The sequence below is a fragment of the Electrona antarctica genome, assembly GCF_951216825.1.
Source record: "Electrona antarctica genome assembly, chromosome: 10".
Lineage (NCBI taxonomy): Eukaryota > Metazoa > Chordata > Actinopteri > Myctophiformes > Myctophidae > Electrona > Electrona antarctica.
This window is the reverse complement of record NC_136791.1, coordinates 52,118,220-52,136,031: the sequence shown is the minus strand read 5'-3', so window position 1 is coordinate 52,136,031 and position 17,812 is coordinate 52,118,220. Positions and strand designations below refer to the sequence as shown.

General features: G+C 41.8%; 1 protein-coding gene across 3 annotated transcripts in view; it reads right to left on the bottom strand.

The window, feature by feature from the left end:
* Positions 1 to 256: 256 nt before the first annotated feature.
* Positions 257 to 17,812, bottom strand: part of rgs17 (regulator of G protein signaling 17) — a 33,042-nt gene continuing 15,486 nt past the window's right edge. For 2 of the 3 annotated variants that reach the window (XM_079512610.1, XM_079512611.1), the window contains exons 3-6: positions 16,361 to 16,491; positions 5,617 to 5,691; positions 5,211 to 5,442; positions 257 to 4,936 (exon numbers count right to left, since the gene is read on the bottom strand). In XM_079512610.1, coding sequence (XP_079368736.1) covers positions 4,748 to 4,936; positions 5,211 to 5,442; positions 5,617 to 5,691; positions 16,361 to 16,491 — 627 coding nt within the window. In that variant the 3' untranslated portion in view covers positions 257 to 4,747. Of the gene's footprint in view, positions 4,937 to 5,210; positions 5,443 to 5,616; positions 5,692 to 12,073; positions 12,177 to 16,360; positions 16,492 to 17,812 lie in introns of all 3 variants that reach the window. The other variant, XM_079512612.1, reaches the window with a different exon arrangement.

Below are 17,812 nucleotides of genomic sequence, written 5' to 3'. Positions count from 1 at the left end.
ACCCAACATCAGACAGTAGGGGCTGTCTGTGACGGGACTAAATGAGGGAATTTGCAACAACTAAACCGGGGAGAATTAGAAATAAAAAAATAGTGAGTACGGTAGTTCAAAAATAAAGAGGTAAAAAAAAGAAAAATGCTAACAAAGCAAAACACAGATCCATTTGTCAGCCAAACTACTTGAAAAAATAGAAGAGGCCCCATTTGTTACAACCAGGCTCAGAAGCAATAACAATAAGGTAGACACAGCAACTGAATAGGTCCAGCTCAAGCATTTAATTAATAATCCAAGAAATAACAAGAGTGTATGGTAGTGTACCTGACAGTTCTTCAGTGGGTGTATATGCTGTAATGACATGTATGGAGTGTTGTAGGATGATGACCTAAATCAACCAAAAGACATGCAGTGCTGTATGAGAGGGATACGAGGATGACTGCGTGGACACGCTTATAAATGATGTGCTATGGGATGCACTGGGCCCAGGTGAATCCCATTAGCACTGATGAGCCCAGCCTCCTACCTGCTTAGGTAATAAGACAAAAACAGAACAAGGAACTTGAAGAAGCAACACAAACAGCCGGTGGAATCAGAGCGGGGATGTCACCTAAAACAACATGGGAGGTAGTGAAAAGCCTACAAAGACATCTTTCTTTTAAGAAGGGGAAAAACATGTCAATAAGGCTAAAGCTTCGCAGACCTCCTTCATTCCATCAGTACAGTCAGCTGTCAAACTCTTAAAGCCTGAGTTATACTTGGTTGCACGTCGTGTTGCACCCTACTTAAGGTACATTCAGTGATTTCACTTAATTCAACTATCACTTATTTTTTCTTATTTTTTGGATAATCCTCCCTACTATAAAGTGTGCTGACCATATAAGGAGTTCCTCCCTGTCCCCAGTGAGCCCCTGGGGTCAAAAAACCCTAGTTTCGGTTTGGGCTTTGGGTGGCAAAGCTTTCATCCAATCAGGATGAGAGGTGCCTTCCTCCAATCATGATCGAGTGTGGCTGGCATTGGTGCGCGTGCTGTTGGTCTGTTGTACTTCCCCCACTGTAGAGCGTGTGCATGTGCACATCTTGTTACCGGGTGGACCGGGTTTTTTTCCAAATCACCCAAATCACTGAATGCTCCTTTAACATTTTCTGTGTGCAACAATGGCGCCCAACAGAGTATAAATCATGGCAGTCGTGTCAGCGGTGTTTCAAAACACCCATACACTCTGAACCATGTGAAATTTAAGGAAACAAAAAAAGGTCCACATCTATAAAACTCTGTGATACCACTCTGTAGAGTCTGTATGTCCACACACATAATCATCATTGCTTGTAGTTTCGAATGCACGTCATTGAAAAATAAACAGTGTTTATTTATTTTTTCACCAATTGTTTAAAAATCACGTGAGAAGAGGGACAATCAGCCGAGAGCTGGACCTCTACCGTCTCTGTCCCCTGCTTAAAACACCCCCAGGCTTTCAGGAGGACTGCCCGTCAGCCACTGACTGGACTTAAAACACCAGGAAATGTCTGGCTCCCCATTCCCCATTCTTATGAGTATATTTTTTAAGCTATACACACACCTCACCATTTATAAATGTAAACTTGGTTTAATTGCACCATGATTTCATTGTCTGGTTGTTGGTGAAACATTCTCGTGTTATAGTTACTGTGTAGAGCCAGCAAAAAAAAAGCAAATAGTAGCCGGACTGCTCAGAAGAGGGATGTGTCTGCGCTAGAGTTACAGAAGCCACAGACGTTATTCTATGAAGTTAAAGAACTACACCAAATACAAGGTCCAATATGCTTATGTTGCCTGGCAACAAAAACAGTTCCACCATGTCAATTGGAAAGTTGACCCTTTAGTATCATTATTCTTTAATTACGCTCCTAAGTGACTCACTGCATGCATGCACAGTTCTTCATTAATGCAGCTAAGCATTACCAATCAAGCCCTTCTGGCTTACAATGTATGTTGCATGTAAGTATTGTATTGCCAAAGGTTATATGGCCAGTTAAATTGATTTTTTAAAAGATAAGGAACATTCCAAACATGAAACTTGGTCTTTACAAACTCATAAAGTTTATAATATTATTGTAATCAGGTTAAAAGGCTTTAATGTTGTTACAATTTTGGGGGGTGGGGAAGGGCAACCTTTCTCATTAAATATCATGGTATCTTCTATTTAACTCTCTAATGCTAGTTTAAAGATAAATTGTTTGGCAAAGTTCATTTCTTATCTAATGCCTCAAATAGTTGTGTGTTAGAAATGTGTATACGTTTCTTAAAGTCCAGAACACAACCAGCATTGTGATACAAAAGCAAACACTAATATCACTGAAATTGATCCAATTGCACTTAACTGTCCACTGGGCATTCTGTGCCCGATATACCTTTAATTTAGTCTTCAACAGGCTTGGCACGTAAACTTCAGGTAGTTAAATGAGGTGGCAACATTGACACTATGCTCGCATTGAGGAGTGGCACTATGTTTCATTGACACTTTAAGACTGCTAACCACCAAACAAAGAGAAGGTTAGCTATTCATCAAATAACATGATGAATCTATGACGTCAAACTCTTTCACAAAAATATAATATACTGCACTCATGCACTGTCTACTGCACATCCACAGGCCAGGAACAAAGTTTATCTTCAAATGTTCACATCTTCAAAAAAACAAATTGTCCTCTAATAGGTACTACAAATGTTAATGAAATATTTGGCAAGACCCTCTTAAATATTATGTTTTTGTGTAACTGTACCATACACACACAGCCATTATCAATGCATGCTGGCAATGTCGGATTAGAAAAAAACTAACTTTGTTACGGTCTCTGAGGGCTGGCTGCGGGAATGGAGGATTGGCATGGCTAGCACAAGCATGCTAACCACTAGCCTACTGCATGCTGAAAGCTAGTCAGCCTTGTTGAAAAGCCTATATCATGTAGCATATGGCTTAGCTAATTTATTTTAGCAAGTCTTGTACAATGACTAGTGTGTTAGCATTATCATGCCAACTCTCTTCACTAGGCCTTGGTGTAAAAAAAAAAGGAACGCAACTGGGCTAAGTAAAAGGCGACAACGCGTCCCTTCCAGCCGTATCTGCTGGCTTCATAGACATGCACCTGAATGAACTAGACTAAACAACCTCTAGGTCACATCTAATGTCTTCTTCACAGCACCTATGACATCATGTTCAGCAATCGCCTCCAACAACACCATAATTCAATCTCTGCTACCAGCATATCTGATGTTATTTACAGTTGACTGTACCAGCTGTTTGATTACCGCAGCAATATTCAACATCTAACTTTAGCAGCTAGTTTAAAAACCTCACACGCCCAAGGCCAGTCCTGTTCAACAATGAATCCTTCCAAACATATCCACGATGTATGTTGCAGCTGCTGGCAATTGATATCGACCATATTCACAGAGCTATAGGCCATTTTGCTATTACATGCAGGGATTGGAAACAATTTCCCACATTTCCAGCAGTGCTTTTTCCCAACATGGGGCACCTGTGCTTGTCAGGCTGTGATGATCTTAACTTGGGAGGAGAGGTGGGACAGAAAGATCAGGGAGGAACGATGGGAAGGGGACAGAAGGGAGGTAGGGAACGACTGACAAAACTGTGGTTGCTTTCCAGATAAACTCCAGCAGCGCTTGTGCTGCCTTGTCTCACATGTAAAGGCATTGTGATTTCTTGTTGTTGAAAAGTTCATAAGAGTAATAATACATGTAGCTGCCCAACCACAGTTCTAGCCCTTACTTCTCCCAGTTACAGAATCGTAAAGAAGGAAAGTGCTTGGACGAGTGAATAAACAAAACGGATGGACGGATGGGTAGGTGATGCCGTCGCTGCTGCTGCTGCTGTAGAAGCCATCAAACCTCCTCATTAAAAAAATAAAAATAAAAATGCATTAAGCTAAAACTTGGCAAAAATTCTACTTTTTACCCCTCTTCACTGAACATGGACAGCCAGACAGAGAGACAGGTCCACCTTATCAGGAGATAAATATGTCTCAATATTCAAGAACCGTTGCAGTCCGCAGCCAATGTCAAGCTAGAGAGAGAGAGAGAGAGAGAGAGATACACGCAGAGAGAGTTCCAGAACCTTGTTTTTCATGCAGAGCCAGTGCTTCTACTAGTGGGCAGAGCAGCCCCAACACCCAAGCCCAAATTGGGCTTCATATTTGGACTATAAAAACATCTGAGGCGAGGGACAGAATGTGACAAAAAGAGGAGCAAAGAGAAAGAGAGGGGTGAGAAGAAGAGTTCTAAACAGTTCAGTACAGTACAAGAATAGTGGAAATGTCCTTTTTTTGTCTTCCTCTCTCCTTGTCCGTCCCCATGGCCTGAGGAGTCCTTGTCCACAGTCAACCAAAAGCTGGCCATGAGGTTGGCCATTCAACTACTTGTTGACATGCGGGTTGGCCAATCTACCAAATAACAACCAGCAAGAATCACCAGTCAACCAATCGCTGGCCAGCGTGAGCAGCTTTAGTGACCAATAAGCAACCAGCAAAAGGCCCACCTGGCTCCAGCAGAGAACTGGAGAGAAATTGCTTAAAAAATATAAATAAAAAACAAAACAAAAAAAGGATATCCTGTATGTCATTCAGTCTTTTCAATCCAAACAAAAAAATGGGAGAGATTTTCCAAACCCGACTGCTGGCACCATAGTAGTATTTGAAGTAGAAGTAGTAGTCTCGTTGGCGTTTAAGATGGTGGAGGGTGATGTAGGGTTAGGGCCTAGGTGTCAAGGCAGGTGCGCCTCCTACTGTCCAGGAGGTCTCTGTAAACGGAGGAGTTGAGGAACCGAGGGAATGAGTCGCGGTGCATCAGTGTGTAGATCTGAAGCTGGGCCTCCTCGTACATCACGTTGCTAGGCTCCGCCAAGCTCTGGTTGATGCCTTCTCTCACCCGCGAGTCTAGACTCACCTAGAACCAGTAAGAGTTTATTTTTTTTAATGGTATAAGGGTTTTTCATTTTGCATTAACTGGAATTTAGGTATTACCCAAGTATCCCAAAATGTTTACTAAGGTAAACGTTAAGTAAGGTATTGTTTGATCATTTATTAGAAACCTTTGAAAAAGTTAAAATGAAGACTGGCAACATGTTAGAACTCATGTAAATGATGACCAACAGTGGCTATTTAGTTTCTTGAATTTTGATTCGGAGAAAAGGTAAACACTGGTATCGCCTATAGTATACCTCTTTGGGTGACAATATGGACACGTAGTCTTCATATATGATCCTGGACTTCTCGTCCACGGCCGTCGGGTCGGTCTCTTTCTTCAGCTCCTCGCACGCCATCCAGAACAGGAGATTCTCCTCGCTGTACTCTGAGCGCAGGAACTCGCGGAAAATGTCCCGGCCCTCCAGCGAACGCATCATCATCTCGAAGCTCCTGGCCCATGACAGTACCTCCTCTAGATTGGGGTGTCTAGTAGTCATAGGAATCGCACGTGCGCAACACACACACCCACACACACACACACACACACACACACACACCACACACCACACACCATCAATACAACTGGACACATGCACACTGTAGTGTACAGGAATGTCATGCATGAACAGGTAATAAGACAAGAGTTACGGATGGACTTACAGCTCGTCTGTAGCTTCAATACTGTCCAGCTTGGTGCATGTCTGTCGCTCACTTCTCTCCATCCTGTCTTCATTCCTGGAATAGAAAGATGAGTTAATCTTATGTTTTGAGAAAAACAAAAAGATTGCAGTTAAGACTCCTCGGGCCAGTAAGGGGTGGGGTTCCCCGAGAAGAAGTTCAAGTGTCACTTATTAAATAATCACTGGGTACCACCTTGGGGTCAAAGTGGAAGATATCTGGGTGTTCATGGAAACTGCAGGATGGGTCAAAATGGCAGAGTCCTACTGTTTCATCTGACAAGTCTGATTTTGAATTTAACTGAATTATTTTTATTGACACTTTTAAACATACACGTTTTTCCATTGTAACTTTCAATTGTCCACTTACAAACACAGCCTCTATGGAAATTGCTATAGTGTACGCACACAATGTTTTGTCCCAAAAACAAAATGAGTCGAGCAACAAGTCTCAAGTTGATTTAGGGCTGACTCAGGCACCGTTTTCTTTTTTTTTCTTGTTCACTTGCTCACTTGTAGTGATATTGACATATGGACCTTAGCTTGAGCATGACATTCCCCTGTTTGGAGATGTGGATATATGTTAACCTAAGCGTCATTTTTTTAAATGGGACTCGCCGACGACGACTAGTCAGTTTATACTGGTCAGTGTCAAACTCCGATGCAGCTATCATTTCACTCATGATACCGACACAGTAGCGTCAACACAGTTTCTTTACTTTATACCATTTTTAATGATAGAAGATCAATCCAGGGCATTCAGGGAATGTGCGGAAAGTTAAAGTTAAGGTATTGCTTTCCTCCCACAAAAAAGTTATGGTGAAAAAATAGCTAATATCTATCTGTTTTCAATTATGGGTAGGGTACTTTTTTTACTTAATAATATTTTTTATGATTTTGTAACCCATTTGTCAATTATCTAATGCAATCCTGGGCTCTACACTCCCTCCGCCAACCTGGGGAGAGCAACGGACTGACCTCATGCCTTTTTTTTTATGCCTGAACCGCTTCTTTTCACCCGACAGGCGGAAGTTTCCCCGGTTGGACATAACGCGTGTATATTTACTTTTTTTATATTCTTATAAAGGAAGCCACCACATTACAATGTGGCATCCTACATAACTGCCATGCCTTTGCTGCCTTAAAGGGAAACCTTACCCTTTTTGCAAACAAATATATGGTAATCATTTAGAAGATTTAGAACACTTTCCTGGGGTTTTTTACGTGTGTAATATGTGGTTTTAGATATTCCACAAGGAGGAGCAGTGCACCAAAGCATTATGGGAATTGTATTCCAGGAAGGAAGTGAGCACAGTGTCGATGACATCAGAGACACTGGGCTCACTGCTAAAATCTAAAATATCTAAAACCACATATTACACACAAAGATCCCAGGAAAGTGTTCTAAATCTTCTAAACGTCATTAACATATATTTTTTTGCAAAAAGAGTGAAGTGTCCCTTTAAAGAGGTGGCAGGAACTGTTAGTGCTTAGTGAGTGTGACACCTAGTGGCTGAATGTTGTCTAGTGCCCCCTTAATTGCATCTGTGTTCTCCGGGACCTGTTAATTATTTGCACATTGAATTTGTTTCACTCTCAAATGTCTTATTGTCTCAATTAGAGTGAATAGGTTCGCTGTACTTCATATGTATACCCTCAGTCAATTACCCAGGCCTTGTAACATTTGCTGTCCACAATCATGCCAAAGCTGCCCCTCTCATACAAAAATGGTCATCCTTATGTAAATGTGGTTCCTTGCCTTTTTAAGTCTTATGCAATAGCCTGTTCATAAAACATGGCGGTGACAGAATTCCTTAGCACAAAATCTGTGGCCCATTAACTGGAACTGATGAACAGCTGTGGTGGTGGTGATGACTGCCGTGATGAAGTCAGATCACTGTGGCCATGTTGTGGAAGCATGAGCAAAAAGTAAAACCCTCACATATGGAAACGATAAATGATGAACTTCCACCTTAATCTTGTTATATACTTAGAGACAAAAACAAAAAACGTTGCGGGTCCCCAGGACCCTTTACTAGTCCTCTCCATTTTCCCCTCACCAACAACTCTATGTATTGTTGAGGGAAATAGCCATCATCAATGATTTGACTTTTCGATCACATTGTTCTTCTTCAGGAAATAAGAACCATGTGATTTCAACATCAAATCGACAATAATCAAAAGAACACATTACCAGTGTGCAGACTATAATTTTATCTATGCCTTTTTTAAATTGTCCCACCTACAGTTAACACTGTTCTATGCATACGTACTTATACGGCATTTATCTTTTATTATTAGCCAGGTGTAGTAGCCGGGAAGAGCCTCTTTATAATGCCTCAGTTGACAATTATCCAGTCACGCCTGTCACCTCACATTCAAAAGCCATTACCAGAAAAACATTATGTTAGCCTTGCACATAAACACGCAGGACCTATAAACAGGTACACTCGTTTATGAAAAACACATCTTGCTCAATGGACACACATGAAGAGTCCCCGCTACAATACACACCGAGCGGTCTATTTTTATATTTCACCACGGAGGATCTTTCCTTCCTTTCGCTGTCTCTTGTCAAAGTCCCCATTGTGCAGTGGTAATGGGCCTAGCTATTCCACGACCCCCGGGCGTGCACACAATACAGCTAAATATACAGGCTGTTCTTCACAGCTGTTTTGCATGTGATGTGTTGATAGAAATAGAAAGTGCAGAGACCAGATAAGGCCACTGTATGTGGAGTGGGGTTGGGTGGGGGGGCTCGGGCATGGGTGGGGGTTAGAGGGGCACGGGCAGAGGGAGGGAGGAAGATTGGGAGAAAACAAACGAACGCAAGGACAACACAAGAGACGGTCGCGGCCACACAGCCAACTCAAGGTACGGCCACGGAGCCGACTTGGGGACCCAACGCAGCTCCTCCAAGGAAAACAAACAAATGAACGGAGCTGAACGTGAATCCCCCCCACCGCCCACCCCTTTTTTTCCCCTCACTGTATATGTTTCTTTTCCCTTTTTACCTCCTTTATGATGAATTCCTGTACTGTCTATAGAAGTGTCTATTTGTACGTCTCTAAATGTTTTGATGATTTGAACATGGTGGACCCTATTGGAAACAAGTGTAATGCTTAATTGGGTCGTCCACTCACAGTTAACAGCCTTTGTATTGAGTTTGTGCTTGAAATGTACTGTAATTCTGCAAACTGTTAATAAATTCTTCAATCAATCAAAACAAATAATGGGTGAAGCAGAGAAACAGATCACCTTGACTTCTCATGCTCGACTACCACACACACACACACACACACACACACACACACACACACACACACACACACACACACACACACACACACACACACACACACACACACACACACACACACACACACACACACACACACACACACACACACACACACACACACCTGTATATTACTGAGTGACCGGATGTAATCACGTCGTCCCATTAACTCTGACCTCAGCTGACCACTTTGCAATGAGGATTCGAAGTGGAACTGATTGCATTCAGGCACAGACATAACTTTATCAAACTACTTTCCTCACATTAATGTCATGAATCTAACCATTTTGACAGAGAGGAATCAGCTACTTGATTTGCACAGAGGAGTCATTTATATAACTTGGAACTCACAGATGAAAATAAGCAGCAAGCTATTCCACTCAGCTCCAAACTGATCAATGTCAATGACAAGGTGTTAGTTAAATCCCTGCCCCGTGCAGAAAAAATCAACCTACGGCAGCGGTTCCCAAACCTTTATGGATCGGGGCCTACGTGGAAAGCGGGGCCCACACCATCTGACCACGTACTGCAGGGTTCCCCAATTAATTTTCCTCAAGGGCCATATTTTGATTAGGGTACCAGGCTGGGGGCCGAGTCCGCACGCGTGAGGTCGAGGTCTTGCCCTGAAAATTCATTTTCAGGACAAGACCCCATTTGAAAAGGATGACCAGTTTGACATGCATAGGCTACTGACCCCCATTTAATGCCATTTATATCTGGAAACCCCCCCCCCCAAAACAAAAAGAAAAAAAAAGGGGTTTCTTTTTTTTTTTTTTTTTCTTCCGCGGACCGCAAGGGGGCGCTCCGCGGGCCGCAAATGGCCCGCGGGCCGCCTATTGGGGAACCCTGACGTACTGTAACGCATGTTAAGTGGTCAGATGGGTTGGGCCGTTTTAACCCATTTTGGGCGGGAACCCCTTTTGGTGTTTTAAACATTATGTTATAATTTAGCTATTGACAAATAGCAGATCTACAAGCTCATAGCGCGCCACCGAGTGGCGCACTACGAGCTTGTAGGTCTGCTATTTTTGAAAAATCGTAAAAATATTTATTTCAGAAAACTGGAGGATTTAGAAGAATTCTTTTAAATTTCAAGGTCAGGCCTAAATGGGTTAAGTGGTCAGGTGGGTTGGGCCGTTTTAAGTGGTCTGCATGCATTTTCAGATCATGTATATATTTAAATGATCAATCAATCGATTGTGTTACAGCTTTGATCAATGGAACTAACATAGTATGCTTTAAAGTGCTTTAAAATGCTTTAAACTTTGTTTTTTGTAATTTATTACATTTATTAGTTTGTAATGCTAATAATTAAAAGATGATCGTTTAAAAAAAAAAAAACATTATCTCTAGGTGATTGAGACAGATCCGTCGGATATTTCATATTCAATCCTGATTGGCTAAGATTGACTCCCAAAGTTTACAGAGTTGCCAGTTTTGTACAAAATGCCTCAGATCATGAACGCAGCTTCCAATTGGCATGAAACTTTGTATGCACATCCCCGCTAGGTCAAGGAAGAAATGCCACAGAATCCAGTGGGGAAAAAATATGTTGATTGTAAGACCTATACAGTTCAATAGGCCAAAACATGAATCTGCCGTTATAGAGTCACTTGAAAAATGTATGGTGGCATTACTAATTTTTGTATGTATGTAACTATGTATGTATGATAATGTATGATGATGAGCGCCCCTCACTTTACACAAGTGTGATTTTTATTATTATTATCATTACAAGCCAATTTTATTTATTTTTTAAGGTAAAAAAAAAAAAACATTTATTTTTACATCTGTCCTTTATATTAATGTTATATTATCATCATTAAAATCCTAGCGTTTTGCCAATCAATTTGGGGGCTCACGTGCAATATCCTTACGGACCACCAGTGGGGCCCCGGCCCACACGTTGGGAATCGCTGAGGGTGCCGAATAGGAGCCAATCCAACACTGCAGAAGCTGCCACAGTTTGATTTAAGTGCACCGTGCAGAGTCACAGACTACTCCTTGCAGGTCCCGTCTACAAGCTGCCACCACTTGAGATGAAGTGGTGTGTAAGATGCAGAACACTTTCCATTCATCGGAAGAACAATGTTTCATTCACTCGTCTCTTGCAGCTCGAGGGCAGCCACAGTGAAGCCACTGTTGCAGCTACCGCTACGGGGTGGTGGCTGGCTTTGCTGCCTTGCTCAGGGGGCACAGTGATACAGTGAGTCTTAGAGGCGGGCAGGTTTCAGATTTTCAATATTTTGAAAATTTTGTCTTGAGAGATTAGCTTCAGCTCGAATCCATGTAAATAGCATGTGAACTGAGCCTTGCTTGGCTTGGGCAAACCATGCCGCAACAGCCTCTTGTGAGATCATTTGCTGCCTTGCTCGGGGGCACAGTGATACAGTAAGTCTTAGAGAGGCAGGTTTCAGATTTTCAATGTTTTGAACATTTTGTCTTGAGAGATTAGCTTCAGCTCGAATCCATGTAAATAGCATGTGAACTGAGCCTTGCTTGGCTTGGGCAAACCATGCCGCAACAGCCTCTTGTGAGAGCATTGGGTCACCAACATAGTGTTTGCAAATGCAAACTACGGTTTCCTGACTGAGTAAGCCACAGACTGGTTTGCAAAACGATAGCCTCTATCCATGCTAAACAAACACATGCTAAACACAGGCAACACCATCTTAAAGGGGAACTAACCTATAGGCAAGGCAAGGCAAGTTCTAACAATGACGCTAGGTAGATTCTGTTACTCATTTGCCATGTCTACCCACTACAGGCTTTTAGTTTTGTTAAAACAAGTGTATGCCGATTATTATTCTGAATTACGGTACATTCAGAATAATCCTGGTCTCTCCAGCTCATAAAGGACCAGTTCACTCATTTTCAATCTTATCTTCTCCTATCTTCATATGGTCCTCACTAATGCTCGTTACAAGATGGCACCATTTCTGTCTACTCACTCTGTCTCAGAGGAGGGCTGTGGACCGTTCATAAATTAAATGAGATTTAGTCGACTAAGACTAAACTATTTCAGATGACTAATACATTATAAGACTAAAACTAAACTTGGACCTCTGGGAGTTCTACAGTCAGATCCTAGTAGCCTCCACATTCGCAGTGACAAACCACACGGACCTTGCATTAGGCTCACCCTCCACACAGCAACTGAAAGCAATTCCTCATCTCCATTGTGTATCTGGCTTCAAGGTCAGGACTTGTCAAGAACGCCTTCCTCTTACTGGGTCCTCGGGCTCCTTGGGATCCGTGGAAAAAAAGTCCAGTAAGTGAGTTAGGCGTTGCTATGGAGATACATGTTTAAGTTTAGTTGTGCATAGGAGATTTAGAGTGTTCCAGCAATGTCAGTGTATACGTACGTGTTAGTGTGTTTTTCAGTGGGCATTGTGTATAGTACATTGTATTGTGCACAGCAACAAAATGTTTTAGTAAATATCAAATGTTTCAATGCATAATGATTCTGAATATTTGAAACTCAATACTCATTTGCCACAATATGGTACCATGGTACCATAGTCTCCCATAATTCTCGTTTCTGCCTCATGGAAAAGTCAAGCTACAAACACTCACAGTGCTGCACACATCTCTCCTCGAGCGTCTCATTTGATTCACTTGAAAATAGTGGTCATGGTTTTATAGTTTGCGGGTGTTAGCTTGCTATAGATGACAAGTGCAGAGAGCCCCTGTGAACGATTTTGAGTGACAAATATGAGGTGCTTTGGACAAAAGTCAAATGATTGTACTTCTTTCCATCTCTCCCTAGCATAATTTGGCAGAACAGCCAGAAAAAGTGATGTTTGGAAATATGTCACATTTGGTGCGAGTTAACAAGAAAGGCTCCTAACATAACAAATGTAGCAGGTGCAAGTGTTGCACTACTTTGACCCAGGAGTATAAATAATAATGAAAATTATGATGATGATGATTACTGCTGCACGATTCTCGCTCAAATGTGAATCTCGATTTTCCTCCACAAGAATTGAGAACACGATTCTCATTTTTTCCGTAGTTGCTGAACATTACTACATTCAAAATGTGGCACCTGGAGCAAACTACTGTAGCTTTTAAACAGACAACATCAAAGTGCTTGACTTAAACCTCTCTTCCAACTAGTGCTGCACGATTCTTGCACAAATTTAGATTTGTAAACCAAATGGCATTAGTAAAGTGCAAAAACACAATTGATTATTCTGATACATAAAGACTCGGACAAGGGAGAGGGAGGGAGAGAGAATGGCATCAATCTGTGGGAAGCTAAGTGTAGCGACAAACACATACTGTATAAGATGTTTATGGATGTGGCACTGCCTGGTATGGGAACTGCACCACCTGCAAACAGAATAACCTACAGTGGGTGGTATGGTCGGCGGAGTGCATAATGGGACTTATGGGAGGTGAGCTTTCCTCCCTCCAAGAGCTGTATGACAAGCGATCAAGTGATCAAGCTCACCGTATCATCAAGGACATACACCACCCCAGCCACAAACCTTTCACAACCATTCTATGACCGCCTAAGCCAGGCAAGGAGGCCCACCATAGGAGAAAGGGCAAGAGTCAAGACTCAAGACCACCACATTTCTCCTGGATGCCATCAGACTGTTGAACAAGTCCTGATAGGCCAGTCAATCTAAGGTTTGAATAAGGCAACAGTTTCGTTATGCTTTAAAGGAGCATTCAGTGATTTGAGTGATTTGGAAAACCACCCAGTCCGCCCCGGTAACAAAATGTGCACATGCACGCTCTACAGTGGGGGGAAGTGCAACAGGCCAACAGCATGTGCACCCACCCGCCCCCACTCGATCATGATTGGAGGAAGGCCCCTCTCATCCTGATTGGATGAAGGCTTTGCCACCCGCCACCAAAACTGAAACTAGGGTTTTTTGACCCCAGGGGCTCACTGGGGACAGGGAGGAACTCCTTATATGGTTAGCACACTCTATAGTAGGGAGGATTATCCAGAAAAAAAGAAAAAATAAGTGATTTAGATTAAGTCAAATCACTGAATATACCTTTAAGTAGCATTATATGACATGTCAAACTAGGGGGTTTTCATGATTCTGAACCCATTCCAAGCATTCGTTTTGCACAAAAAACACTCCTTGGGCTAAATTGGGCTGAATTTACCATGATCCATTCATTATTTCATTTACAATTTTGAATATGTTATGTTGTAAAAAAAAAAACTTGAACGATTACTATTGCAATTTATTTTGGGTCACACCCCTTTTTAGCTTAGAGTGACTGGCCTACGATTACTTTACTTGAACTGACTACTTTCTTGCATTGCAGACCTTACCATACTTTCCCTGTTGTTCCCTGTTTGGCCTGTGGTGTTGTTTTTTGCACCAAATTCACCGTACGTTTAACCTCACATATACCTCATATAGTACATACTGTGTCTGCTGGATGTATGTAGACATCTCAATTTCTTAATGTTAGTCCCCCCCCATGTAAATAGCATGTAAATAGTGGTTCAGGTGAAAATAACATATCCTTTCTGTCTCTTAAGAGATGTGTGCATTTGTCCTTGCCATGTTTCAATGTTGCGGGGGTAGTGAGCGCTAGGCTGTGTTAGCATGGTCCACGCGCGGTGTTGACGTCTCGGATGTACCGAGACTGGGGAGGGGGTACGATTCAAACACAACTCAAACAGCACCGAGTCGGCTGAAGCAGACTTGCAAAGTCTCTCTCATGTTGGAAATGGCTATGGTTTTAGGGCAACTATCAATTGATTTCTTAGCGATTACTTAATCGATCAAATGATCGATTAACCCATTTTGGGCGGGAACCCCTTTTGGTGTTTTAAACATTATGTTATAATTTAGCTTTTGAAAAATAGCAGATCTACAAGCTCGTAGCGCGCCACTCGGTGGCGCGCTATGAGCTTGTAGGTCTGCTATTTTTTAAAACTCGTGAAAATATTTATTTCAGAAAACTGGAGGATTTAGAAGATTTTTTTTAAATTTCGAGGTCAGGCCTAAATGGGTTAATCTACATTATTCTTTTTTTTATTGTTTAAACTGATTAACCGTTGCACCCATATAAGGTTTTTCCACACAGTTTCCACACAGGCATGAACATAAACAGTGAGAAACACAGTAAATGGTAGTATTTACAAAATGGTTGGTTGGTTGTTGGTTCTTTATTGTTGTTCCAACAGTTTTCATAGTAATTAATATCAAGCAAAAAGGAATGACAGACACAAGGACAAAGATATATTATGGAGCTATACTGCACTGCATATCATGTAGAGGCCCTAATGACATACCAAAATGTCAACTCTGTTGCTATAAACTTTGCCCTCACAACCAAATCAAACTACTGTGTGGAAACATCATACTAAATGATGCATGTTTTGCATGATTTACATTTGCATCAGAAAAGCCAGAACAGGTATGACATAAAAGTGACATCAGACACCATAAAGGTCAACATAGCCTGGAGCGGCTGTGGCTTTTTCCAGTAAGGTATAAAAATCAACTTGCAGAGACTTGAAACTTAAGATAGGTATGTCCATGGGTAGTTTTCAACCCATGTTGTATTAAGCACATTTTAGAACTAGAACTAGAGCATTACAACTGAAAATAAACCCTGGACAAAACATTTCTCCAAAGACTGCACAATTAACTTAAGCCAATGAGCCAATAATTCAGATAGACATGGAAAATGTCTATGTTTATTTACAATTTACAATTGTTGTCATTGTCCATTAACAGCTTTGGCTATAGTCAAAGCTGCTAATAGTAAGAGAAATCTATGAAAATCTGGGAACTAAATCGTTACCAAGAAATTTCTTCACCAATGTGTTTCTAAAGGTGTCTAATAACATGTACTAAAAGTTTGAAATTCAACTCCCGTGGGAAAGTTGAGTTATTAGCATAATATGTGACCATACCCATAACATCCTATATAAGGCAAAAAAGTCCAAATTTCATCATTCTTTAAGTAGCATGTGACATATGAAACTAGGGTGTTTGCATGATTCTGAATCCATTCCAAGCATTAGTTTTGCACAAAAAACACTCCTTGGGAGGAAAACGGCCACACAAACGTGATGAGGTCAGCACATTTGGTCAAGTGGATATGGCCTAATTTAGCCCAAGGAGTGTTTTTTGTGCAAAACTAATGCTTGGAATGGATTCAGAATCATGAAATCACCCTAGTTTCATATGTCCCACGGGAGTTGAATTTCAAACTTTTAGTACATGTTATTAGACACCTTTAGAAACACATTGGTGAAGAAATTTCTTGGTAACGATTTAGTTCCCAGATTGGTCAAATACCTGATAAAATGCCCTTACTATAATAGACAATGACAACATGTACCTGTATTAATGCCAGTATGCTCCTTTAATTTAAAAAAGCGTCAAAAGACGACCTCGGCTGTTTGAGTGGGAGAAGGAATTCCCTGAGAGTGGCTTACCAGAGACACTTGCAGCAACCACACCAGCAGAGACAGCAGGTGTTGGGTCGGGGCTGACCAGGGGCCTGTGGGGGGCCCTCGATGTGCGCCGCCTGCCTTTTTCTCATCTCCACGCCACTCAGACTCCGGGGCTGTGCGCGACACACACACACACACACACACACACACACACACACACACACACACACACACACACACACACACACACACACACACACACACACACACACACACACACACACACACACACACACACACACACACACACACACACACACACACACACACACACACACACACACACACACACACGGTTAATATAAAAAAAATACTGTCCAACTGAATGAGAATGGGTACGAGTCCGACATGTCACACACGTGGTGGGAACGAGTCTGTGTTGAGTGCTGCTGGGTCAGGGTGTCCAAGGGTGACATATGAGACAAATCATTTAAGCTTGTCAAGAAAGAAAGAAAGAAAAAAAGAGAGGAGAGAGAGAGAGAGACACACACACACACACACACACACACACACACACACACACACACACACACACACACACACACACACACACACACACACACACACACACACACACACACACACACACACACACACACACACACACACACACACACACACACACACACACACACACACACACACACACACACACACACAGAGAGAGAATGTCCTTCCTAGTATGGTACTGTACTTGGCTTTGTGGCAGTTAGCCAAGTTTCTTCCTTTTTGATGACAGACAATTGCACATATATTGCAGTGCGTGGTCTCTGGAAAGACACCCGTACATAAACACAGACATGGTTGGAAGAGGTGCAACACAGACATAGAGGTGCAACACAGATATTGATGTACTATGCACTAAGGTACATACTACATTGAAGGTTATTTCAGACATAGAGGTGCAACACAGACATTGATGTACTATGCACTAAGGTACATATTACATGGAAGGTTATTTCAGACATAGAGGTGCAACACAGACATTGATGTACTATGCACAAAGGTACATACTACATACTACATGGAAGGTTATTTTGTTCCATTTTTACCGTTAGTATTTTGTGGATACAAAGAATTCTTGTTGTCACTAAATACTGGCTGCAAAATATCCAGAATGTAGATTGTCACTGGGGATTGTTCTCATTCAATAAGAAAGACTGGCTGCAATTCTAGCCTTGCTAGTTGTTTTAAGTGACTAATTTGTTATGTTTCGCAGCCAGCATTCAGTGATGACAGCCAAGTATGCTTCTGTCGACATTCCAGACAGACGAACAAGCCGACAGAATATCCAACAGAAAAGAGAATACAATACACAGTATTAACAGTTTGTTAACTAATGAACAAGGAGCCATTATGACATGCACTATTCTGGGCATAATAGGCGAACATTCTGTGAAAATGGGTTAACATTCTGTGCAAATACTCCAAATA